This window comes from Tachyglossus aculeatus, chromosome 5 (genome assembly GCF_015852505.1).
Source record: "Tachyglossus aculeatus isolate mTacAcu1 chromosome 5, mTacAcu1.pri, whole genome shotgun sequence".
Lineage (NCBI taxonomy): Eukaryota > Metazoa > Chordata > Mammalia > Monotremata > Tachyglossidae > Tachyglossus > Tachyglossus aculeatus.
Window position 1 is genome coordinate 37,716,057 of NC_052070.1, and position 27,270 is coordinate 37,743,326.

The 27,270-nt window shown below is 47.9% G+C and overlaps 1 protein-coding gene across 4 annotated transcripts in view; it reads left to right on the forward strand.

Moving 5' to 3' along the window:
• ECE1 (endothelin converting enzyme 1) overlaps positions 1–8,291 on the forward strand; it is a 168,860-nt gene extending 160,569 nt beyond the window's left edge. For all 4 annotated transcript variants that reach the window (XM_038746207.1, XM_038746206.1, XM_038746208.1 and 1 more), the window contains 4 exons: positions 1,450–1,517; positions 3,408–3,598; positions 4,263–4,358; positions 5,202–8,291. In XM_038746207.1, the coding sequence (XP_038602135.1) occupies positions 1,450–1,517; positions 3,408–3,598; positions 4,263–4,358; positions 5,202–5,378 (532 nt within the window). In that variant the 3' untranslated portion in view covers positions 5,379–8,291. The remainder of the gene's footprint in view (positions 1–1,449; positions 1,518–3,407; positions 3,599–4,262; positions 4,359–5,201) is intronic.
• Positions 8,292–27,270: the final 18,979 nt, after the last annotated feature.

The window sequence follows — 27,270 nt, forward strand, 5'->3', positions numbered from 1 at the left end:
AAAGAAAGAGTTTCCATCCGTGAAGTTCCCTTGAGAAAAGGTCTTGTGACTTGATGATAATGGTATTTAAGCACTTACTATGTGCCAAGCACTGTTCTAAGCGCTGGGGGGGGGGGGGGGGGGGCGGGGAGATAAAAGGTGATCAGGTTGTCCCACGTGGGGCCCACAGTGGAAAGAGCCCAGGCTTGGGAGTCAGCGGTCATGGGTTCTAATCCCGGCTCTGCCACATATCTGCTGTGCGACCTTGGGCAAAGTCAGTTAACTTCTCTGAGCCTCCATTACCTCATCTGTAAAATGGGGATTAAGACTGTGAGCCCCACGTGGGACAACCTGATCACCTTGTATCCTCCCCAGCGCTTAAAACAGTGCTTTGCACAGAGTAAGTGCTTAACAGATGCCATCATTATTATCCCCATTTTACAGATGAGGTCACTGAGGCACAGAGAAGTTAAGTGATTTGCCCAAAGTCACACAGCAGACAAGTGGCAGAGATGGGATTAGAACCCATGACCTTTGACTCCCAAGCCCGTGCCCTTTCCACTGAGGACATTGACACTCCTTCACTACACAATAGGTCTTTCCAGTTTTTCTTCAGGGAAGGGGACAAGAGGTTTTAGGCATGCAGGACTGTAGTCAGTTGTATTTATTGAGTGCTTACTGCGTGCAGAGCATGTACTAAGCACTTGGGAGAGTACAATATAACACATTCCCTGCCCGCAATGAGCTTACAGTCTAGAGGGAGTGTGTAAACCGGCAAGTTTTATTGGAAACCATTTCCCTTCTGTGAACTCCTGTGTGGTGTAGATTGGGAGATTTGACCTCCCAAAATGTACTGCCAAGAAGGTCAAGCACCATGTAACGGTCCAAGGTAGCAAATTTGCCAAAAGGACACTAGTTGGGAAGACTTCAAGGGTCTGCCTCCCTGTGCCGCCTTCTCCAGCGTCTAGTGCCCAGTCCTGCCCTCTGGTCAGCTCTGATTGATGAAACATCGATAGAAACTCAGGGAGGAATGAGACCACTGGGCTTTCCCAGAACTTCTCCCTTCCACGTGCCATCCTGCAGCTCGGGCAACGCAGTTCCTGCTCGGGGAAACGTATGCCGCTCTGTTAGAGCACACCAGTCCTAGCCAGTGACAAAGAAACTGTGAGGGAGAATCAGACTGGTGGCTCGGGAGCCAGTTGCCCCCGCAGGCCCTTTCATCATCATCATCAATCGTATTTATTGAGGGCTTACTATGTGCAGAGCACTGTACTAAGCGCTTGGGAAGTACAAATTGGCAACAATTTGTACAAAGGCCCTTTCAGGAGAAGAAAAGGCACTGGTGCCATCAGGTTGAGGTGATTCTTCCATTTTCCCCATTCTGTCTGCCCCTTGGGCCCCCAGTTGAGAATCTTGGGAATGGGAAAGTGTCCCCGAGGTGTAAAACCTGTAACTCCTTACCACCCCCAGGTCGCTGAATTTTGGCGGAATTGGTGTTGTCGTGGGCCATGAGCTGACCCACGCTTTCGATGATCAAGGTATGTATTGATGATAAGAACAATGACTGTGGCGTTCGTTCCGCATTTAGTACGTACCAAGCATAATAATTAACTGGGACACACCCTAAGTCTCGGACTAAGCGGGGAGAACGGGAAATCCGTCCTCATTTTACAGAAGAGGAAACTGAAGCCTAGAGAAGTGAAGCGACTTGCCCGAGGTCACACAGCGGGCAAGTGATGGAGCCGGGGTTAGAACCCAAGTCTACAGACTCCCAAACCTGGGCTCTTTCCACTAGGCTGCACCGCTTCAGCTCAGCAGCCAGAAGAAAGGGGAGGAAGAGAGCTAAACGGAGATGTGGAAGTTCTTAGTTTTAGCTTCATCTGCCTGAACATCTTAGTGCTATTTAAAGGGACCTTCATACTTTTGAATTTTGTTCCAATCACACAGGCGTGCTTTTTAAAAAATATGGGACTTGGCTAGACAGGTGGGTAGGGCCTGGCGCCTGAGACTTCCACCCCCCAGGCTGGGATTTAGCTCACCTCAACTTCATCTCTCACAGAGTACCGGGAATTCGGGTTTGGGCTTGGTGGGATCGGGGAGGAGGATGGGTTGAGCAGGGAAGGGGGCCAGTAAGAGACCTGGCCTGCCCTCGAGTCAGTCCTGATCCGGGATGGGTAACAGTTACATCGTCTGTAAAATGGAGATTCAGACTTTGAAATCCATGTGGGATAGGGACTGTGTCCAACTTGATTTGTTTGTATGTACCCCAGCACTTAGTACGGTGCTTGGCGCATAGTAAGTGCTTGACAGGTACTGTAAAAGAATGCCAAAAATAATAATTGTGGTATTTATTATATGCCACGCCTTAGGATAAATATACAATCGGATCAGACAGTCCCTGTCCCACATGGGGTTCACAATCTCAGTGGGACGGAGAAGAGGTATTTCCCATTTTGCTGATCAGGAATCTCCAAAACAGAGAAGTAACTTGCCCAAAGTCCATGAGCCCACTGTTGGGTAGGGACCGTCTCTATATGTTGCCAGCTTGTACTTCCCAAGCGCTTAGTACAGTGCTCTGCACACAGTAAGCGCTCAATAAATACGATTGAATGAATGAATGAGTGAACAGCAGGCAAGTGGTGGAGTCTGGATTCGAACCCAGGTCTCAACTCCCAGGCCCACGCTCTTTCCACGAGGCCATGCTGCTCCCAGTTTGGGAGGTCTCGGTCCAAGCTGGATTTTGAGCCCAGTCTGCTGATAAGGCCTCCGTGAGGCCACTAGGCCCGAGATGGCAGTTTGCTCCTGGATTTCCTAAGCAATCCTCTGCCCACCCCCGCCAATCCCAGGCTCGTCTAGTGGGATTGGATTAAATCAATCAATCAATCGTATTTATTGAGCGCTTACTATGTGCAGAGCACTGTACTAAGCGCTTGGGAAGTACAAATTGGCAACACATAGAGACAGTCCCTACCCAACAGTGGGCTCACAGTCTAAAAGGGGGAGACAGAGAACAGAACCAAACATACCAATAAAATAAATAGGATAGAAATGTACAAGTAAAATAAATAAATAAATAAATAAATAGAGTAATAAATATGTACAACCATATATACATATATACAGGTATATATGGATTCCTCCCTTGAGCTGTCCCGGGGGACTTGGGTTGGCAGGGGGAGCATCCAGTTTCTGTTCCCATCCAGGGCTGGGGAGAGGAAGCGGGCTGAGGCCAGACTTGCTGTCTGGGTAAACTTCCCGGGCCTCATTGGGCCTTACACTCCCAAGACCTAAGAGTCGGAGCCGGAGGTCCCGGCCTCTGCCTTGGCCAGGCCCGCCGGTGAGCGGTGGGAGAGGAGGCGGGCATTGGGGGCGGGCTCACGCTGGGCCGGCTGGCTTCATTCTCCTGGCCCTTTTCTCGGGGGCCGTAGGGCGAGAGTATGATAAAGACGGCAACCTCCGCCCTTGGTGGAAGAACTCTTCCGTGGAAGCCTTCAAGCAGCAGACCGAGTGCATGGTGGAGCAGTACAGCAACTACACGGTGAATGGGGAGCCGGTGAACGGCCGGCACACCCTGGGGGAGAACATCGCCGACAACGGGGGCCTCAAGGCAGCCTATCGGGTAGGGAGCCTGGCACCCATCTCCTCCGGGAGAACCTCTGCTTTCCCTCCTGGCCCGTGAGGGTGGGAAGTGTGTGCCCTGCACACAGTAAGCGCTCGATAATTGCGATTGAATGAATGAAAGGCTATTAGCGCTTAGTACAGTGCTCTTCACACAGTAAGGGCTCAATAAATACGATTGAATGAATGGTGGGGTCCCCCACATCCAGCCAACCAACGGCTCTGGGTTCCTCTGACACATCCGGGGAGTCAGAAGTAGGAGAGGGTCCCCATGGGGATGAGGATTGTCCCGTCCAAATCCATCCCATCCCATATTTCCTTCCCCACTGCAAATCTGTTTCTCCTGACGTGGGTCTCTGCTAATAATTGTGGTATTTAAGTGCTTACTCTGTTGCAAACACTAAATTAAGTTCTGGGGTTGATGCAAGATAAGCAGATAGGATGGGGAGACCTAGATGGGGAGGGAGAACAGGTATCAAATCCTCATTTTACAGATAAGGAAACTGAGGCACAGAGACATCAAGTGACTCGTCCAAAGTCATACAGCAGGCGAGTGGCGGAGCAGGCATTAGAACCCAAATCCCCGGATGCCCAGGCCTGTGCTCCTTCCACTAGGCCATGCTGCTCTCTCTTCGAAGTAATTAGTGTTGTTTGTTTTTTCCTAGGCCTACCAGAACTGGGTGAAGAAAAATGGGGAAGAGGAGACGTTACCTACTCTTGGCCTGAACAATAACCAACTCTTCTTTTTGGGATTTGCTCAGGTGAGTTCACCAGGAGAGCCTGGTTGTAGTCCTTGGCCCAAAAGGGAACCGCTCCCATGGCCTAGACCGCCTCATTGGGCTGGGTTTGCTGATCTGATTAATGCACTGTGGTGGGCCTCTCTGTGATTGAGTCCCGGATCACCGCCTCCAAGTGGTTCATTGGCCTGAGGTGGCCCAGGGGGGCGGCTGGTGGTCAGAGAAATACCTCGGCCCACCCTGCTTTCCTCTAATCTAGTGGCATCCAGATTGAGACATCTGAATAATAATAATAATGGCATTTATTAAGCACTTACTATGTGCAAAGCACTGTTCTAAGCTCTGGGGAGGTTACAAGATGATCAGGTTGTCCCACAAGGGGCTCACAGTCTGAATCCCCATTTTACAGATGAGGTAACCGAGGCACAGAGAAGGGACTTAAAGTCACACAGCTGACAATTGGTGGAGCCGGGATTTGAACCCATGACCTCTGACTCCCAAGCCCGTGCTCTTTCCACTGAGCCACGCTGCTTCAGGGTCTGGAAAGCCTCCTCGCCCCATTTCCGAATGCCATAGTTGGCCCCGAGAAGGACCAAGGGCAACGACTTTCCATTTCTCCAGGCTGAGGCCCCTTGGCTTTGGGATAAAAGCCCCTCCTCCCACCGGCCTACAGTGGCCTTCTGTGGCTTGGGAGAGCTTGTATCCCAGAGAGTCCAGGTTAGGCTCAGGTATGTTTCCCCTTTGACCTAGAGCCTTACGTCTTGTCAGAGTACGGGTGAGGGTGTCAGTGTGTGAAGCACTGGGTCAGAGTGGTGCATCCTGCTTCTCTCACCATGTGTTTTCTTCCCCCGCCCCAACGCCACCAAGGTCTGGTGCTCGGTGCGCACCCCCGAGAGCTCTCACGAAGGCCTCATCACGGACCCCCACAGCCCCTCCCGCTTCCGGGTCATCGGCACCGTCTCCAACTCCAGGGAATTCTCGGAACACTTCCAGTGTCCCCCCGGCTCTCCCATGAACCCCCAGCGCAAGTGTGAAGTCTGGTAAAATGGAAGAGGAGGAAGAGGGGGACCGGGAAGGAGAGACAGACACCGGGTGTGGGGGGGGGAAACTGAACCTGCTTTCGCTGTCTTGCATCAAGAAGAACGTGACTCTGGCCCCTCGCCCCGAGAGCTGCCTTCGACGTCCCCGGAAAGGTCTCGGCAAGATGGGCTCCCCCGAGCCGGAGGCTCCGGGTGGAATCGGAGATTGGATCCACTGTGAAAACCCCTTTTATCTCGTTCACTTGCAAATTGAGTCTTACATTGTAACCGGTGTCCCGTCTGGTCCGCGAGGCTGCTTGGGCCCAGTCAGGGTGGCCGGCGATAGGCTGTTTGGCCCGTGGTTCCGGGCTCGGCCTCAGGCTAACACCCGCTCGTGTCAGTGTGTCAAATGCTTTAAAGATATATTTTTGGGGAAATTTTTGAAACATTATGGAATACACTGGAAATTTTCAGGGAAAAATGCCTTTAAAATCCTTTTTTTTAAAGAAAGATTGGTATATTTATTATGTTCTGGTTTCTTTAAATGACAAGGAAGGACGGCCCCTGTGACTCTACCAGTTCACCCAGAGCAGAGGAGGTTCAGCAGCCCTGGGGTTAATGCAGAGGTGGAGGTCAGCACTGCCCAGGGTCCAGGGGAAGAGCCAGATTCACATCCAGGTCAGCCAGCAGGGAGTACTTAGTTGCTGAGGAAATTCGGAATGCCTTGTTTTGCCCACACCATTGTGCAGATTGAGGATTGCTGTCTGTTGCCCTGACCCCAGAGGCACACAGAAATCACGGCACAGTGAACAACGGCAGCGAACCACTGCCCGGTCACCCCCAGACAGCAGGGATTCCCAGCTCCGCTGTCATCTTGACCCCTCCCCGGCTTCCCCTCTGGCTCTCCTTGAGGCATGAAGATCACCTAGGACGACAGAGTCGAGTGGGCCTCCTCTTAGCACCCCGTCGGGGTTCTCCTCTTGGGGTTTTTGTCCTGCTGCTGCTATCGTGCAGTCCCAAATGGCTCTGAAGCACTCCTTGAAGCTCTTCCCAGATTCCAGCTGTTTCAAGCCTTGTTCTTCAGCCATCCCAGAAGGAACTCCTGTGGCCTGAATAGGCAGGCTACCCTCGGGTTTTCCAAGAGAAAAGAGTTAGCAAATGAGCTCCCACCTTTTGCACTTCTTTTCCTCCATACGTGCCGCTGCCCCCCCCCCCCCACCCCCATCATGGAGTCTCAGCAGAGAAAGCTTACTGGTTCCGAACCCTGAACTCTCCCCCAACATGCTCCCTTCTGAGCACTCCCCTCCACCTTAGGGAGCACTTAAGTCACCAGCACCGGTGGCCTCTACCTCACCAGCCAGGCAGTAGCCTTTCACCCTGAACAAAGCTGCCCATTCTATGCCAAGACCCCTAGAGGGGCTTTCACCCTCCTCGGCTCTGCAGCCTGCCTTTTTCAGCATCCAGTGCCTTAGAGGGGTTTGCCGGTTACGCGGCCTTTAATTCCACCCAGGTGCATGGACTCCTCCTTGGGCCTGCTCTGGCATTGAATACAAAAATCACATTCTTTGCTCAGACAAATTTTCATGCACTCCTCAGAGTCTTGGAAGGAAACACTCCCCTCCGGCCCCCCCAAAAAGACCTATGTGAGCCTACAGGCCTCTGTCCAAAGCGGGAGAGAAGCCAGAATCTTCTGACTCGGGATAGCGGCCTAAAGCCTGCTGCAAGAAGCTTGGCTGAGGGACTTGTCGCTCCCATCAATAGTTTCAAAAACCTTCCTGTTTTGGACACCTGGTTCCATTCCCCCACCTTCACCCCCTTTCTGCAGGCAGTGGCAGAAGGGTTGCCCGCTCTGGGGAGAAACTGGCAGAGCAGACTCAGGGTCGAGACAGAGGGTTACCTTCTCCTTGCTCCAGCCTGGCATGGTGGGTCTCCTGGCAACTGGAAGCCTGGGAGAGAAGTGAGGCCTGTAGCCTCCCCAGAGTTTCCCAGACCCTTAAGGAAAAGATAAGAGTCAGTTTGGAAATAGCACAGTGTCCTGTGATTGAGAGGTCAGGGGTTAGTTTATTACCGTGCTCTTTAGCCCTTTTTTCCTTCATCCTTCAGAAGCCTTCTAAATTCACTCTCTTCCTGAGGGCAAGAACCAGACCGCTACCCTCCTGTCAGCTAAACATCAGGCCAAAATGAAGGAATTTCCAAGTCATTTCTTCAAACAGACTTGTTGGCAGCTTCAGTGACCTGTATTCCCGGAGCCAGGGCTTCCCCCGTGCTCTGCTCAAGAGCGTTAGATGGGGCCAGTCCTTGCGGAGGGATCTGGGAGAGAGGCTGGATCCCACGCTTCTCTCCTGAGAGCCAGCGTGCCCCCTTGTCAGTGTCTCTTTCCCATATTGATGGATCCCAGCTCTCCGAAAGCTTTGTCCTTGAGTCAAATCTGAGCTCCGGGACCCGTCCCGGCTGGGAATGATCTGGGACAGGTTACCCAGCTAGGCAGGAATGTGCCTGATGGTTTCCAGATGTGCCGGGAATGGAGGGTACGGGCCAGGGTGGGAGGATCCTGTGGCAGAACGGAAAGGAAACGGACTAATCGGGAAGGGCCATCCTGCCACCTTACCGGGCCCCTCTGCTCCCAAGCTATGGTTTGGCACTGGCTGAGGAGGAGGGTGCTCTGGAAAAGGTCTGAAGTGAGAGAGAGAAAATGGCCTCCCAATCTTCCCTGAGGTAACACACAGAGCTACTGGGTGAACGAGGTGGGGGATGATGCGGGATGAGGGAGGAGGCTTTCTAAGGAGATGGCAGGCTGGCTCCTCGGCAGTTTTGTGACTACACAGAGGTGGGGTTTATGTTGGGCTGTGGGTGAGGGTTATATTTTCATTTTTTTGTATGCTACTGTAGTTTTCCATGTGGCACTATTGTAAGTGAAATAAAATACTTCTACCTAAAAGGAGTCCGTGTGGGTTGGGGGGGCGGTGGCGGGGGTGGCGTGTATGTCTATGCCTTGTGCCCTGGCCAGGTTGTTTGCTTCATACACAGGAAGTCTGGGTGAGGTGGTTGCTTAATTCTCTGGGATTGAATAATACTCAGACAAGAGTCCATATTGTATGACTGATTAATTCTCACACACACTCTCTCTCTCTTTCCCTCTCCCTCCCTCTCTCTCTCTCTCTCTCTCTTTCCCTCTCCCTGTTTACAGGGAAAGTAGTATGGCCTAGTGGAAAGAACATGGATCTAAAACTCAGGAGATTAGGGTTCTAATCCTGGCTCTGCCTCTTGTCTGCTATGTGACCTGGGGCAAGTCACTTAACTTCTCTGGGCCTCAACTTCCTCATCTGAAAAATGAGGATTCAACTCCTGGCCTTCCTCCCACTTCAATTGTGAACCACATGTGGGACAGGGGCTGTGTCCAACCTGATTATCTGGCACCTACCCCAGCACTCAGTATGGTGTTTGGCACATAGTAAGCGCTTGACACGTCCCTTAACTTCTCTGCGCCTCAGTTCCCTCGTCTGTAAAATGGGGATGGAGACGGTGAGCCCCATGTGGGACAACCTGATTACCATGTATTTATCCCAGTGCTTGGCACATAGCACTTTACAAATACCATTATTATTATTATTGACAGATATTACAGCTTTTATTGTATGTTATCCAAGCCTTATGGCAATTATCATGATTAGGCCCAGTACTCCAGAAATTACACAGCGCAATGCACGACAAATAAATGTGGTAAGCCCACAACCAGCTGCCTTGTTAGTGGCTGTTTGTGATCCCGCCTGAACGGGCTCCCTCGATCAGTGGACTGGTATTGGACCCTTGGAGTGGAGTGAGGTAAAGTGTGTATGTAGCATTCCCTTTAACATTGGTAAAACTAAGTTAAAAACTTTCTACAGTAACCTTGGTGATCAGAGGTGTGGTTTGACTGTACTATATGTCACTGAGGCTCTCCCCTGGTCCAGGAAGGTTTTGGTTGGTATGAGCCGGGTGGAGGCATTGCGAGGAACTTGCGATAATAGTCATATTTGTTATGGGCAGAGAATGTTTCGACCAACTCTGTTGTATTGTACTCTCCCAAGTACTTAGTACAGTGCTCTGTACACAGTAAACAGTAAATACCATTAATTGATTGATTGATATTCAGTAAGGACGCTCTGTAGTATCTCTTTTGAATTCAAGTAGTCTCCTAGTTGGACAGAGGCTGAAAATCTTTGACCTAGTCCTTAGGAACCAACTCCATTTATGGAGCTTATTATGTGACAGACACTGTGCTAATTGATGGGGTAGATACAGGGGTAATCAAGTAGAAAACATACCATGTCTTACACAGGTCTCACAGCTTTAATCCCCATTTTACAAATGAGGTAACAGCCACAGAGAAGTTAAATGACTTACCCAAAGTCACACAGCAGTCCAGTGGCAAAGCGGGATTAGAACTCAGGTCTAATGACTCCCAGGCCTGGGATTTTTCCACTAGACCACACTGCTTCTCTTCAGCAGCCAGGAGAAGGGGAAGGGAGGGAACTAAATAGAGATGCGGAAGTTCTTCATTTTAGCTTCATCTTCCCCAGCATCCTAGTGATATTTAAAGTGGCCTTTACACCCTTGAATTTTGTTCTAGTCACACAGGCCTGCTTTTTAAAAATATGAGACTAGGCTGGCCAGGCATGAATGATTTCCTGCCAACCGGGCACAAACTTGGTTGGGGCTGGCACCTCTCAGGCTGAGTTCTAGCTCACCTGTCAGTCAGTCTGTCGCATTTATTGAGTGCTTTCTGTGTGCAGAACACTGTACTAAGTGCTTAGGAGAGTACAATATAACAATAAACAAACATTCCATGCCCACAACAAGCTTACAGTTTAGCTTACACCTCACCTCCCTCCACATTCCCCAGAGACCTGGGAGTTCAGGTTTGGTTGGGAGGGGGGAAAGGCGGGACAGGAATTCTGGCCTGACCTCGGGCTTAATCCTGATCCAGACGGGAAACAGGAAGAAGGGATCAGTTCCAAGACTGACCTGGAACATCATCCTGGGGGGAGAATAGGGAAATAATAATAACTGTGGCACTTATTACATGTCAAGCAGTGGGGTAAATATAATACAATCAGATGAGACACAGTCCCCATCCCAAATGGGGCTTACAATCTTGGAGGAAGGAGAACAGGTATTTCATCCCTATTTTACTGATGGGGAAACTAAGTCATGGAGAAATGACTTGCCCGAAGTCCCACAGCAGGCAAGTTAGAACCCAGGTCCTCCAACTCCCAGGCCTGCGCTCTTTCCACTAGGCTGCCATGCTCCACAGGGGAAGAAGATCCTTATCGCCGTGGATTTCAGATGGAGGTGAAGCCAGTGTTTTATTTTAGCATCTCCATCTTCCACTAGAAAATAACCTCCCTGAGGGTCGGAATCAACAGTATTTATAGGGTGTTTACTGTGTGCGGAGCATTGGGGAAAGTACAACAGGAGTAGTAGATATAAGGTCCTTGAAGGCAGGGATCATAATCTACTGTCCCAAGGACTTAGCATACTGTTCTGCTCACAGTAGGCGCTCAAAAGGACTATTTGCCAGTATCTGTATTAAGCGGTGAGGTAGCTACAGGATAGTCAGGTTGGACACAGTCCATGTCCCACAGACTTAATCCCCATTTTACAGATGAGATAACAGGCACAGAGAAGTTAAGTAACTTTCCCAAGTAGACAAGCAGTGGACCCAGAATTAGACCCCAGGTCTTTCCCATGCTCTATGAGGCCATGCCGCTTCTCTTTTTTTCTTTTTCTCTTCGTTTTTCTCTTATACTACTGATTCTTTCATTCAATCATTTATTGAGAACTTACCATGTGCAGAGCACTGTACTAAGCGCATGGGAGTGTACATACAATAAACAGACACATTCTCTGCCCACAACGAGTTTACAGTCTAGCAGGAGGAGTTCACAGCCTAGAATAAGCTCAAGACTTGCTCTCTACTTACAGCTCTAGACTGTAAAGCTGTATTTACTTCAGTACTTAGAACAGTGCTTGGCACATAATAAGTGCTTAACAAATACCACAATTATTATTATTACAGTCTGTGGTGAGCCCACAACAAGTTGCCTTTGATTCCACTAACAACAAGGGAGAGACTTTGCTAACGCACTAATTGGCTCTACCTGAGACAGGTGATAATGGAGGGAGGCAGGGCTTTCTCTCCCTGTTCTATCCAATAATGGGCCTGGGCCAATCGATGACTGCTACATAGAGCCACAACTGCCATAGTAAAGGCTAATAAAAGGTGGTTGCTTTGAAGCATCTACAGGAGTAGGAAAGCAGTACTTGGAAGCAGAAAGAAGAAGCATTGGCAGAATGGGCTCCTTTGAACACAGGTTGGTATTGGGCCCTTGGTTGAGTTGAGTGAGTGAGTGTGTATATATATGTATATATATATATATCTGTGTGTGTGTGTGTCATTCCCCTTGCATGTTGGTAAAACTAAGTCAAAAACTTTACATTTTAACCTTGGTGATCAGAGGGGTGGTTTGACTTCTACTCCATGTCACTGAGGTGCCCCCAGTCCAGGAAGGTCCTGTTGGTATGAACTGGGGGCTTGTGACACAGTCTAAATCAATCTATTGATTTAGCATTCCTCCCCAACAAGATGAATTCCCAAGCCTCAGTTATCCTAGGCCTCTGACAAGGCCTTAGAGCTTCTGAAGGGCTATGGTCAGCTCTTTGGGATCTGGTAGCTATGGTGAATCCCACCTGTCACTCCCAAGCCCCATCTGTTTGCTGCTGCTCCCTAAGAAATGTTGGAACCTGAGCTCTAAACCCGGCTCCTCCACTTGTCTATTGTGTGACAAGTCTCAGCGCTTAGAACAGTGTTCAGCACTTAGAACAGTGCTTTGCACATAGTAAGCACTTAATAAATGCTATCATTATTAAGTCTCCTCACTTTTCTATGCCTCAGTTCCCTCGTCTGTAAAATGGAAATTGACTGAGAGCCCCATGTGGGACAGGGACTGTGTGCAACCTGATTAACTTGTGTCTACCCCAGGGCTTAGAACAGTGCCTGGCACATAGTAAGCACTTAACAGATACCAAAAAATAAAAAAAACAGGTAGGGATGCCTGACCACATACCCTGGGAAGCCTTGCTGCCAAGCTGGGGCCAGCTGCCTGGGTTTCTGTGCTGAAAAGCACCGTGGCGGAGGTTCGTGAGGGCAAGAGCTAACTGGCTTCTCACAGGATGGGATCCAAAGACTCGGGCCCCTGGACCAGGCTTACTTCCAGGCTCACAGGCAGTCTTAGTAATAATTATTATGATTGTATACTTAAGTGCTTCTATGGGGCAGACATTAATGTACACAAATAATAGATAAGTAAATTACAGATATATACGTGTGGGCTAGGAAGGAGGATAAATGAAGGAGGTAAGTCAGGGTGATGCAGAGGGTGTGGGAGAGGCGGAGAGGAGGGTTTGAGTCAGGAAGGCTTCTTGAAGGAGATGTGCCTGCAATAAAGCTTTGAAAGCGGGGAAAGCAATCATCTGCCTAATATGAGGAGGGAGGACTTGGCCACGGGGTCGACTCAGCTCACTACCCCAAGTTAACGGCCCAACTGCAGCTGGGGGGAATTGGCCCCTTTGACCTTGGCACATCAACTGCTTCTCACTTGGATGAGCTTTGAGACATGGAGGGATCCAAGCGTTGTTGGTCCCACAGTCTCCATCCAGCAGTCTCTACAGCAGAGACAGTTCTCTCTACTTCTCTGCCACTGCCTTCTCACCCCCTGCTCTTGGCAAACTGAGCCCTGTTCTGTTCCAGCACGTTGCACCATCCAAAACAAACATCCTCCTTGGGTTTGAGGATTCTCCGGAGACCCATTGAGCATTAAACTGCCCCTGAATCCGCTCTAGGTGAACGAGAGCACTCACCGGAGGGAGGAGTGATTGAGAAGTCTGAAATCCTTCTGACAGCTCTCTGTGGTTTAGGGGAAAGATCACGGGCCTGCGAGTCCAAGGACCTGGGTGCTAATCCCGGCTCTGCCGCTTGTCTGCTACGTGACCTCTGGCAAGTCTCTTCACTTCTCAGGGCCCTACTTTTCTCATCTGTAAAATGGGGATTAAGACTGGGAGCCCCATGTGGGACAGGACTGTGTCCAACACAATTATTTTGTATCTACCCCCGGGCTTAGTACAGTGCCCGGCACATAGTAAATGCTTAACTTAACAAATCCCATTATTATTATTATTGTTGTTGTTGTTCTCTTTCTGATCCATTTCTGCTCGTGCTCGCTCTTTCTCTCTTTTTCTATGTGTCCTCATTAACCCACTCAGCCCCTGAGGATTCCAGGAGAACTGCTGATTACAGGGACCTACTTAATTCATTCATTCAATAGTATTGATTAAGTGCTTACTGCGTGCAGAGCACTGTACTAAGCATTTAGGAAAGTACAATACAACAAAGACGATCCCTGCCCACAACAAGCGTACAGTCTGGGAAGGGGGAGACAGAGAGTACAAATAGATAAAATTACAGATATATACATAAGTGCAGTGGGGCTGGGAGAGGGGGGAAGAACAAAGGGAGGAAGTCAGAGCGACGCAGGAGGGAGTGGGAGATGAGGAAAAGGGGGGCTTAGTCTGGGAAGGCCTCTCGGGGGAGATAAACAATAATGGTATTTGTTAAGCGCTTACTATGTGCAAAGCACTGTTCTAAGCGCTGGAGATGTACCCTCAATAAGGCTTTGAAGGTGGGGAGAGCAATCGTCTGTGGGATTTGAGAAGGGAGGGTGTTCCAGGCCAGAGGCAGGATGTGGGCCAGGGGTCGGCAGCGAGATGGAAGCACAGTGAAAAGGTTAGCACCAGAGGAGCATAGTGCAAGGACTGGATTGTAGAAGGAGAGAAATGAGGTGAGGTAGAAAGGGGTGAGCTACTGGGCCACATATGCAGGGTTCTTCTCACCTGCACATCCACAAATCAGCAGCCATCTCTGGCTCCTCCTTTACTTGGTCTGGGTCAGCTCCTGGTGCCTTGTATTTCCAAAGCAAGAGTTTAGCTTCCTCTCCTAGGTGAAGTTATCACCATTTGAGGGAGTGCACAGATTGATTCCCCCTTCTGGACTGTGAGTCCACTGTTGGGTAGGGACCGTTTCTATATGTTGCCAACTTGTACTTCCCAAGTGCTTAGTACAGTGCTCTGCACACAGTAAGCGCTCAATAAATATGATTGATTGATTGATGGTAATAATAATAATAATAATTATGGTATTTGTTAAGCTCTTACTATGTGCCAGGGACTGTTCTAAGCACTGGGGTGGATACAAGCAAAACGAGTTGGAAACAGTCCCAGTCCCTCGTGGGGCTCCTAGTTTCAATCCCCATTTGACAGATGAGGTAACTGAGGCCCAGTGAAGTGACTTCCCCAAATCCATGCAGCAGATAAGTGGCCGAGTCAGGATTAGAACCCATGACCTTCTGACTCCCAGCCCTGTGCTCTGTCTGCTCTGTCATGCTGCATTGCATTCTAGCCCATTTCTGTGCAGCAGAACCAGTGAGGTCCCAGGCCCACCTCCCCATCCCCAGCCTTGCATTCCATTAATTCATTCAATCGTATTTACTGAGCACTTACTGTATGCAGAGCACTGTACTAAGCACTTGGGAAGTACAAGTCAGCAACATATAGAAATGGTCCCTACCCAACAGTGGGCTCACATTCTAGAAGGGGGAGACAGAGAACAAAACATATTAACAAAATAAATAGAATAAACATGTACAAATAAAATAAATAGAAAATAAATAAGGTGTTCACAATTACAAAACGTGCCGTTTATTTGGCTTTGTGAAAACCGCGAGCCACCTCATTCCCTGGGAGTGGGCAAAGAAGAGCCCCTGGGCCTAGACTCCAAAGCCCTGCGCACTGTCTCTTAATTAGAGAGCTAAGGGAAGCAATTCAAACCCCTCCTTTCCCTAACAAGCCTGGATTTCCCATTTCAGGGAAAAGCCTGAACTGAGAACATTCCTGGTTTGCTCATTAAGAGGCATTTCGATTTCCCTGATTCTGGCCCCAGCTTCTGGTGGCTTTCCATTAAGCCTGGATTGGGGCCAAGATAGGCTGTCAGCTGGGGGCTGGGATTCTCTGCTTTCATCCCCACCCCCGGGACTTGATTAAGATTCCCGTGGGTCTTGGGGAATGAATGAGTGAATGCAGAGAATGCCCCCTTTCCACCCTCCCCGGAAAACAGGCGGCCAGCATGGCGTAGTGAATAGAGCGCAGGCCTGGGAATCAGGAGATCATGGGTTCCAATCCTGGCTCTGCTACTTGTCTGTTGTGATCTTGAACACGTCACTTCACTTCTCTGGGCCTCAGTTACCCCATCTGTAAAATGGGCTTTGAGGCTGTGAACCTCACACGGGACACGTACTGTGTCCATCCTGATTTGCTTGCATCCACCCCAGCGCTCAGTACAGTGCCTGGGTTTAACAAATACCACAATTTCCCTCTAGACTAAGTTCGTAGTGGGCCGCGAATGTCTGTTTATTGCCATCCTCACCGTACCTCGTTCTCGCCTGTCCCGCCATCGACCCCGGCCCACGTCATCCCCCGGGCCTGGAATGCCCTCCCTCTGCCCATCCGCCAAGCTAGCTCTCTTCCTCCCTTCAAGGCCCTACTGAGAGCTCACCTCCTCCAGGAGGCCTTCCCACACTGAGCCCCTTCCTTCCTCTCCCCCTCGTCCCCCTCTCCATCCCCTCCATCTTACCTCCTTCCCTTCCCCACAGCACCTGTATATATGTATATATGTTTGTACATATTTATTACTCTATTTATTTATTTATTTATTTTACTTGTACATATCTATTCTATTTTATTTTATTAGTACGTTTGGCTTTGTTCTCTGTCTCCCCCTTTTAGACTGTGAGCCCACTGTTGGGTAGGGACTGTCTCTATATGTTGCCAATTTGTACTTCCCAAGCGCTTAGTACAGTGCTCTGCACATAGTAAGCGCTCAATAAATACGATTGATGATGATGATGATGATATTGTACTCTCCCAGGGGCTTAGTACATTGCTCCGCACACAGTAAGTGTTCAGTAAATAGGATTGAATAATTGAATAGGAGGAGTTTCCTATCCACAGTGACCCTATGGACATATATTCTCCAAAACATCCTATCTTTGCTCTTCTGTAGTCATTCTGGTATGTATATCTATGTTGTTTTCTTGGTAAAAAAACAAAATACAGAAGTGGTTTACAGTGCCTTCTTATGCATGGTAAAGTTTTAAGTCTCTGCCATTGTCTTTGATCAACATTTTGATCACTTGACCTTCCACCTTTGACTCTTTGCTGCTGCTGTTCAGCACAGGTGAATCAACTTTGTCTGATGTTTCAGCTTAGACCTTTCCATTATGGGTACCCCTGGACAGAGAATATCTCTCAATGGCATAGCTCTAAGCTTCATTGGCATATGCCAACTTTCCTGCCATGATAAGGTGTTGATTCATAAGAGAGGGGAGTGATAAACAGCGTGGCTCGGTGGAAAGAGCACGGGCTTGGGAGTCTGAGGTCATGGGTTCAAATCCTAGCTCCGCCACTTGTCAGCTGTGTGACCTTGGGCAAGCCACTTAACTTCTCGGGGCCTCAGTTCCCTCATCTGTAAAATGGGGGTTAAGACTGTGAGTCCCACGTGGGACAACCTGATTACTTTGTATCCCCCAAGCGCTTAGAACAATGCTTTGCACATAGTGAGCGCTTAACAAATACCATCATTATTAAAAGGCAGGAGCCTATCTCAGAGTCTGATGGGACATCTGACCAGGGGGAACAGTTGCTTGTAAAGGGGTTGCGTTTCCAAAAAGAGAAAACCTTGGAGGGGGGAAGGCCAAGAATAGGAATTCCAGCAAGCTACTAAGCAGGGGGATGGAGTGCAGAAAGAGAGAACATTGTAAGTTTGCGGTGGCCTCCCCGCTCCCCTCTGGACCATGCATTTGGAAATAGTTTAGATCTGCTGCCGTTAAACTGCTGGCTTCATTCCAACTGCACGAAGAGGGGAAAAAAAAATGTTACGCTGGCCGGGCTGGGTCGAGTTTACAGTATAACTTTCTTTAATCAGCTGCGATAGCTTGTTCCTGCTACTTTTCACGCTGAAAATTCTACCAGAAATTCAGCAGAGGGAGCTGGGGTTAAGGAAGAAGATTGGAGGGACAGAGGTAAATCTAAAGAAACAGCCCAGGCACCGCATGACTGTGATCTACTGCTGTGATCAACTATGAAAGCATGTTTGATTCCCCAAGGCTTTTATGCCAAAGGCCCTTGATGTAGAAAAGACACACAGCGGTCTTCTGCAGTGCCCTCCGGAAAAACCTCACGGAGATGGAAGCAGAGTTTTTCCTTCAGGCAGATGCAGGTGGAAACCTGATACTGTGTGCCTTCGGACCAGAGGGGAGCATCAGTTTCTGGGTCAGACACAAGAACCGTTTCCTTCAGGGTGAGGAAATGTTGGAAAGTAGCCTGTAGCTTTCTGGGGTAGCTTGATCCAACGAACAGTTATCACCCAAAACCGAATGGGACTGAAGGTGTGGAGATTAGCGTAGACCAGGAAAGAATCCTACGGACCAAGTGGAAGTATGAAACAAGTGACTGTTGGGTGCTGGAATGCTGCTGACGGAGTCAGTTTTCCAACATTGGAGTCCCCCAAAATGTATTCGGCCCACCAAGTTTGTCTAATCAGTCAATGGCATTAATTGAGCATCTGCTGAATGTGTAACCCTCTATTAAGTGTTTGAGAGTTCAATGGAAGTAAGACATATTTCCTGCTCTTGAGGAGCTTACGGTGCTTGGCACATACTGAGCACTTAATAAATACCATTGATTGATAATGAGGGAGGCCGTTATAATAATAATAATTGTGATATTTCAATCAATCAATCAATTGTATTTATTGAGCGCTTACTGTGTGCAGAGCACTGTACTAAGTGCTTGGGAAGTACAAGTTGGCAACATATAGAGACAGTCCCTACCCAACAGTGGGCTCACAGTCTAAAAGGGGGACACAGAGAACAAAACCAAACATACTAACAAAATAAAATAGACTAGATATGTACAAGTAAAATAAATAAATAAATAGAGTAGTAAATATGTACAAACATATATACAGGTGCTGTGGGGAAGGGAAGGAGGTAAGATGGGATGGAGAGAGGGGTGAGAGGGAGAGGAAGGAAGGGGCTCAGTCTGGGGAGGCCTCCTGGAGGAGGTGAGCTCTCAGTAGGGCCTTGAAGGGAGGAAGAGAGCTAGCTTGGTGGATGTGGGGAGGGAGGGCATTCCAGGCCGGGGGGATGATGTGATTTGTTAAGCACTTACTCTGTGTCAGGCACTGGGGTAGACATGGTCAGATCAGACACAATCCTTGTCCTACATGGGGCTCAGAGGCTAAAAGGGAGAAAGAACAGGCATTTAATCCCCTTTTAGCAGATGAAAAAACTGACACACAGAAAAGTAAGGGACTTGGCCTAGGTCACCTACAGGAAGTAACTGGCAGAGCCGGTATTAGAACTCAGCTCTCCCGACTCCTAATCCTGTGCTCTTCTGATTAGGCCAGGCTGCTTCTCAATTAGACAAACACTATTAACACCAAGTAGGAGCAGGAGAAAGACCAAGGTTATACCAGGAAATAGTAGGTCATGGGTTCAAATCCCGGCTCTGCCAATTGTCAGCTGTGTGATCGTGGGCAAGTTACTTAACTTCTCTGTGCCTCAGTTACCTCATCTGTAAAATGGGGATGAAGACTGTGAGCCCCCCTTGGGACAACCTGATCACCTTGTATCCTCCCCAGTGCTTAGACCAGAAGCAGCGTGGCTCAGTGGAAAGAGCCCGGGCTTTGCAGTCAGAGGTCACGGGTTCAAATTCCGGCTCCGCCAACTGTCAGCTGTGCGACTTTGGGCAAGTCACTTCACTTCTTTGAGCCTCAGTTACCTCAACTGTAAAATGGGGATGAAGACTGTGAGCCCCCCGAGGGACAACCTGATCACCTTGTAACCTCCCAAGTGCTTAGAACAGTGCTTTGCACATAGTAAGCGCTTAATAAATGCCATTATTATTATTTCCCCCTTCTAGACTGTGAGCCCACTGTTGGGTAGGGACCGTCTCTATATGTTGCCAACTTGTACTTCCCAAGCGCTTAGTACAGTGCTCTGCACACAGTAAGAGCTCAATAAATACAATTGAATGAATGCTTTGCACATAGTAAGTGCTTAACAAATGCCATCATCATTATTATTATTATTATTATTATTACAACTGTATCACGATGAAATCACTGAATAATTAAACATGCAAATAAATAAAAATAGGTCCATAATAATGTTGGTATTTGCTAAGGGCTTACTATGTGCCAAGCACTGTTCTAAGCACTGATGTGTGTTGAGGATCAGAATAAAAGGCATAAGCGTTAATGTGACTGAGGTGGGTTTGCCTTGGTCATTTTCCCCTCTCCCTTTTGGGGATCCCTGGGTCGGGTTGGGTACGTGGGATGAGGCTTAGGGAAGCAAACCCCAAGACATACACCCAGCGTGTCCCGTGACCATGAGAACGTGTTTGACTTCCCAGCCTGACTAAGCCTCTCCTCTTTTCCCACTCCCTTCTCTGTCACCCTGACTTGCTTCCTTTATTCATTCCCCGTCCCAGCCCTACAGTACTTTTGTACATATCGGTAATATATTTATTTTATTAATGTCTGCCTTCCCCTCCAGGCTGTAACCTTGTTGTAGGCAGGGAATGTGTCTGTTTTATCGTTCTACTACACTCTCCCAAGTGCCTAGTACACTGCGCTCTGCACACAGTAAGCATTCAATAGATATGATTGAATGAATGTATAAATTCAGTCATTCATTCAATCATATTTTTTGAGTGCTTACTGCGTGCAGAGCACTGTACTAAGCACTTGGAAATTACAATTTGGCAATAGATAGACAATCCCTACCCAACAATGGACTCACAGTCCAGAAGGGGGGGGAGACGGATAACTAAACGACTAGACAGGCATCAATAGCATCAATATAAATTGAATTATAGATAGATACACATCATTAATAAAATAAATAGAAAGTGCTGTGGGGCAGGGAGGGGGGTTGAGCAGTGAGAGGTATTAAGGGCGATGGGGAGGGAAGGAGGAGCAGAGGAAAAGGGGGGCTCAGTCTGGGAAGGCCTCCTGGAGGAGGTGAGCTTTCAGTAGGGCTTTGAAGGAGGGAAGTGTGCTAGTTTGTAGGCAGGGAATTTCATTCATTCATTCAATCATATTTATTGAGCGCTTACTGTGTGCAGAGCACTGTACTAAGCGCTTGGGAAGTACAAGTTGGCAACATATAGAGACGGTCCCTAACCAACAGTGGGCTCACAGTCTAGAAGGGGGAGACAGAGAACAAAACAAAACACATTAACGGAATAAAGTAAATAGAATAAATATGTACAAGTAAAATAAATAAATAGAGTAATAAATACGTACAAACATATATACATATATACAGGTGCTGTGGGGAAGGGAAAGAGGTAAGGCGGGGGGATGAAGAGGGGAGGAGGGGGAGAGGAAGGAGGGGCTCAGTGTGGGAAGGCCTCCTGGAGGAGGTGAGCTCTCAGTAGGGCCTTGAAGGGAGGAAGAGAACTAGCTTGGCGGATGTGTGGAGGGAGGGCATTCCAAGCCAGGGGGAGGACGTGGGCCGGGGGTCGATGGCGGGACAGGCGAGAACGAGGCCCAGTGAGGAGATTAGTGGCAGAGGAGCGGAGGGTGCGGGCTGGGCTGGAGAAGGAGAGAGGGGAGGTGAGGTAGGAGGGGGCGAGGTGATGGACAGCCTTGAAGCCGAATGTGGGAATATATCTGTTATTGTTATACTACACTCTCCCAAGTGTCTAGTATTGCGCTCTGGACACAGTCAGCTTTTAATAAATATGATTGAATGAATGTATTCATTCATTCATTCATTCAATCATATTTTCTGCAGAGGAGCAGAGGAAAAGGGAGGGCTCAGTCTGGGAAGGCGTCCTGCAGGAGTTGAGCTTTCAGTAGGGCTTTGAAAGGGGGAAGTGTGCTAGTTTGGTAGATGTGAGGAGGGAGGGCATTCCAGGCCAGAGGTAGGACGTGGGCCGGGGGTCGACGGTGGGACAGGTAAGAACGAGGCCCAGTGAGGAGGTTAGCAGCAGCAGAGGAGCGGAGGGTGCAGGCTGGGCTGGAGAAGGAGAGAAGAGAGGTGAGGTGATGAAGAGCTTTGAGACCAATAGCGAGGAGTTTTTGCTTCATATGAGCTGGATCTGAATGCCAAAATACTGCTCTGGTGACCCCAGAATGGGGAGGCCCAAAAGAATGGGCTGGGAGTTCCTCTTCCCCTGAAACAGTTCCCACAAGCCTCCATCTGAAGGGCTCCCTGATCCCCTGACCATTTCTTGCTGCCTCAACTGAAAGAAGGAAGCAGGCCAATTAGCATTACCCACCAAGCTCCAGAGTCTAGATTAGTTTGAGATTAGGTCATAGGAAGAAAGATGATTCTTTGGCAGATGTTTCTTCCTTTCCATTCAGTGTAATCTCACACCAGAAATCTTCCTTCCCGCAGGGAGGGAATGCACACCTCTTCATTCATTCATTCAATTCTATTTATTGAGCGCTTACTGTGTGCAGAGCACTGTACTAAACGCTTGGGAAGTACAAGTTGGCAACATATAGAGACGGTCCCTACCCAACAGTGGGCTCACAGTCTAGAAGGGTGAGACAGACAACAAAACAAAACATATTAACAAAATAAAATAAATAGAATAAATATGTACAAATAAAATAAACTCTTGACCAAAAGTTACCTGCATCAACTACAACCACGAGAAGCCGTGTGACCTAGCGGGTAGAGCCTGGGAGTCAGAGGACCTGGGTTCTAATCCTGCCTCTGCCAGTTGTCTGCTGTGTGACCTAAGGCAAGTCATTTCCCTTCTTTGTGTCTCAGTTCCTCCTGCAAAATGGGCATAGACGAGGCGCATAGACTGTGTGTGACCTAATTAGCTTGTATCCATTCCAGCACTTAATACAGTGTCTGGCACATTGTCAGCACTTACCAAATTTTTATTCATTCATTCAATCACATTTATTGAGCGTTTACTGTGTGTGGAGCATGTACTAAGAGCTTGGAAAGTACAATTCAGCAACAGAGACAATGCATGGCTCAGTGGAAAGAGCCCGGGCTTTGGAGTCAGAGGTCATGGGTTCAAATCCTGGCTCCGCCACTTGTCAGCTGTGTGACTTTGGGCTAGTCACTTAACTTCTCTGTGCCTCAGTTACCTCATCTGTAAAATAGGGATTAAGACTGTGAGCCCCACATGGGACAACCTGATCACCATGTAGCCTCCCCAGCACTTAGAAAAGTGCTTTGCACATGGTAAGCACTTAATAAATGCCATTATAAAAACCCCTACCCAACAATGGGCTCACAGTCTAGAAGCGGGGGAGGCAGACTCTATTACTGTATTTATTTATTTATTTATTTTACTTGTACATATCTATTCTATTTATTTTATTTTGTTAGTATGTTTGGTTTTGTTCTCTGTCTCCCCCTTTCAGACTGTGAGCCCACTGTTGGGTAGGGACTGTCTCTATATGTTGCCAATTTGTACTTCCCAAGCGCTTAGTACAGTGCTCTGCACACGGTAAGCGCTCAATAAATACGATTGATGATGATGATGATGAAGCAGGGGAGGCAGACAACAAAACAAGTAAACAGGCATCATGCTATTTGGTATTTTTATGGCATTCATTAAGCACTTACTATGTACCAGGCACTGTACCAAGCACTGGAGTAGATACAAGGGAATCAAGCCCTACAGGAGGCTCACAGTCTTAATCCCTATTTTACAGATGAGGTAACTGAGGCACAGAGAAGTTAAGTGACTTTCCCAAGGTCACCCAGCAGACATGAGCAGAGCCAGGATTAGAACCCGTGATCTTCTGGTTCCAGACCTGTGCTTTAACCACAGAGAAGCATCACTGCTTCTCCGAATACCTTTTTAAAAAACTCCCAAAACCGCCGTTCTGTACTGGGCACCTTTCCTCTTTCCAGGATAACGCTGTTGGTTGAGGCTAGCATGTCCTCAGAGTTTTGGGGACAGCAGGATGCCATAATTCCCTTCAAGGCCCTACTGAGAGCTCACCTCCTCCAGGAGGCCTTCCCAGACTGAGCCCCTTCCTTCCTCTCCCCCTCGTCCCCCTCTCCATCCCCCCATCTTACCTCCTTCCCTTCCCCACAGCACCTGTATATATGTATATATGTTTGTACATATTTATTACTCTATTTATTTATTTTACTTCTACATATCTATTCTATTTATTTTATTTTGTTAGTATGTTTGATTTTGTTCTCCCCCTTTTAGACTGTGAGCCCACTGTTGGGTAGGGACTGTTTCTATATGTTGCCAATTTGTACTTCCCAAGCGCTTAGTACAGTGCTCTGCACACAGTAAGCGCTCAATAAATACGATTGATGATGATGATGATAATTAATTGTCATCATCTCAAGATTTACCGAAACTGCCTCTCCAAGTCACTCAGCCTCCCTTGGCTAGGTTTCCTATTGATAAAAGTTGGATAGTAACACTCATTATTCACCTGCTTCCTCTGGGTGATAAATCAGATCCATTTGTGCAGCATTTGTGGATGAAATGCCGCGAAGTGAAAAGCTCCTTCAGGCGGACATAGCTTCTTATTACTATGCAAACAGCTTGGGGTTGTCACAGCTCTGACATCCCCAACAGATACATCACTACTGTTAAACCGTGAAACTGCCAGGGAACGAGAGAGTCAAGGGGCACTGTCCACTAACATGTGAGCTCTCTGTTGGCAGGGATTGTCACTCTTCATTCTCGTATTATCATCATCATCATCAATCGTATTTATTGAGCGCTTACTGTGTGCAGAACACTGTACTAAGCACTTGGGAAGTACAAGTTGGCAACCTATAGAGACAGTCCCTACCCAACAGTGGGCTCACAGTCTATATACATTCCCATGTGCTTAGTAAAGTGCTCCACACACAGTGAGCGCTTAATAAATACGATTGAATGAATGAATATAATCAATTCTGCACCCGAGCTGACTGACTGATTTTCCATTCTGAAGTCTCAAGACTAAGGCCTGTCCGTCGTACTTGACGGGAGATGGGAGATTCCCTGCGGTTTTTGCTGGGAGACGGTTTCCCCATCCTTACAGTCTGCCATGTTCTGCCTTGAAATCTGGGGCTTGGACTCGGGCTAGTGTGAGCCAAAGTGTGGGGGCAAATTTGAGGATGATCACTTCCTTTAGTTTTGAATTCTGAGCATGGAAGACAACGATCAGCTGTCTTATGTTGGTTGTAAAGTCCGGTCGTTGCTAACCTCATGGTGTGGCCAACTTGTACTTCCCAAGCGCTTAGTACAGTGCTCTGCACACAGTAAGTGCTCAATAAGTACGATTCATTGATTGATTGATTGGAACCTTCCAGGAGGGGTTTAGCAGTGGAGTATCTGAAATTAGAAAGATTAGTAGAAGAGTCAGACTGTAAAGGGCTAGGAGATTAGGTTACTGACAATATATAGTGGGCTTCAGGCCTGACTGAAGAAAAAACTGGGCCTTTTGGTTCTTTGTACTATTTAGCATAAATTTACATAAAACAATTGCATCCTTTCCTTGAAGTATGAAAAAATTAAAATTGAATTAATAGTGCGGTCTCCCCCACAATTGTATTCAAGTGTGAAATAAGACTAAGCATGCGTTAGATAGAAAACTGTCTTCGAAGGAAATGTATTTAATTACATTTCATATTGGGAAAGCCTTGGGTGAGACTGAAGCTGGTTGCTCATCAGTCTGGCTACAATTAGCCAGGATGGGCTTTAGTCTTCCCCAGCTGGAGGAAGCAGAACACATGATTTTACTTCTCGAGGAAATTACGGTCTACTAGAGAAGCAACATTGCTTAGTGGATAGAGCAGGGGCCTGGGAATCAGAAGGACCTGGGTTCTAATCCCGACTCCGCCACTTGTCTGCTGGGTGACTCTGGGCGAGTCACTTCACTTCTCTGGGCCTCAGTTCCCTCATCTGTAAAATGGGGATGAAGAGTGTGAGCCCCACGTGGGACAACCTGATCACCTTGTATCCCCCCCAGTGCTTAGAACAGTGCTTGGCACATAGTAAGAGCTTAACAAATGACATTATTATTAATCCTGCCTTCACCATGAGTCTGCTGTGCAATGTTGGGCAACTCACTTAACTTCTCTGTGCCTCAGTTACTTCATTTGTTAAATGGGAATTAAGATTGTGAGCCCCATGAGAGACAGGGACTGTATCCAACCTGATTAGCTTGTACATACCTCAGTGCTCAGAACAGTGCTTGGCACATAGTAAGGGCTTAAGTACAATAATTAGTGTTGTGTTTTGTAATTGTATTTCGTATTGTATTGCCCCCATGGGGCAAAGAGAAAAGGCTATCTATAGATATATATCTATATCCCCCTTTTAGACTCTCCCCCTTTTAGACTGTGAGCCCACTGTTGGGTAGGGACTGTCTCTATATGTTGCCAACTTGTACTTCCCAAGCGCTTAGTACAGTGCTCTGCACACAGTAAGCGCTCAATAAATATGATTGATGATATCCACTATCTATAGTGGATAGAGCACGGGCCTGGGCGTCAGAAGGTCGAAGGTTCTAATCCCGCTTCCGCCACTTGTCCGCTGTGTGACCTTGGGCAAGTCACTTCACTTCTCTGGGCCCCAGTTTCCTCATCTGTGAAATGGTGATTGAGACTGTGAGCCCCACATGGGACAGGGACTGTGTCCAACCCGATTTGCTTGTATCCACCCCAGCTCTTAGTACAGTTCCTTGCATATAGTAAGTGCTTAACAAATACTACAGTCAATCAATCAATCAATCAATCGTATTTATTGAGCGCTTACTGTGTGCAGAGCACTGTACTATGCGCTTGGGAAGTACAAGTTGGCAACACATAGAGACAGTCTCTACCCAACAGTGGGCTCACAGTCTAAAAGGGGGGAGACAGACAACAAAGCCAAACATATTAACAAAATAAAATAAATAGAATAGATATGTACAAGTAAAATAAATAAATAGAGTAATAAATATGTACAAACATATATACATATATACAAGTGCTGTGGGGAAGGGAAGGAGGTAAGATGGGGGGATGGAGAGGGAGACGAGGGGGAGAGGAAGGAAGGGGCTCAGTCTGGGAAGACAGAGCAGAACAGGGAGGCCACTTAGCTGAGAAGGGAGGACTTGAGGTCAGTGAGTTATACTGTGACCTTACTAGTAGTTGGAATCAATCATTCAATCAATTTATTGAGCGCTTATTGTGTGAAGAGCACTGTACTAAGTGTTTGGGAAAGTAATAACAATAATAATAACAATAATAATAATGGCATTTACTAAGTGCTTACTATGTGCAAAGCACTGTTCTAAGTGCTGGGGAGGTTACAAGGTGATCAGGTTGTCCCACGTGGGGCTCACAGTCTTAATCCCCATTTTCCAGATGAGGGAACTGAGGCACAGAGAAGTTAAGTGACTTGCCCAAAGTCACACAGCTGACAAGTGGCAGAGCCGGGACTTGAACCCATGACCTCTGGCTCCAAAACCCGTGCTCTTTCCACTGAGCCATGCTGCTTCTGGCTCAGTGGAAATATACAGTACAATATATATACAATATAACAGAATTGGTAGGCACGTTGCCTGCACTTGAGCTTACAGTCTAGAGAGGTGGAGAATTTGCCAGTGTGGGATGAGACTGTGAGCTCGTTCTGGGCAGGGATTTTCACTGTTTATTGTTGTACTGTATCTTCCCAAGAGCTTAGTACAGTGCTCCACACTCAGTAAGCGCCTAATAAATATGAACGAATGAACGAATGGAAACCATTATAAGGCATCTGCCTAATAAATACGAATAAAT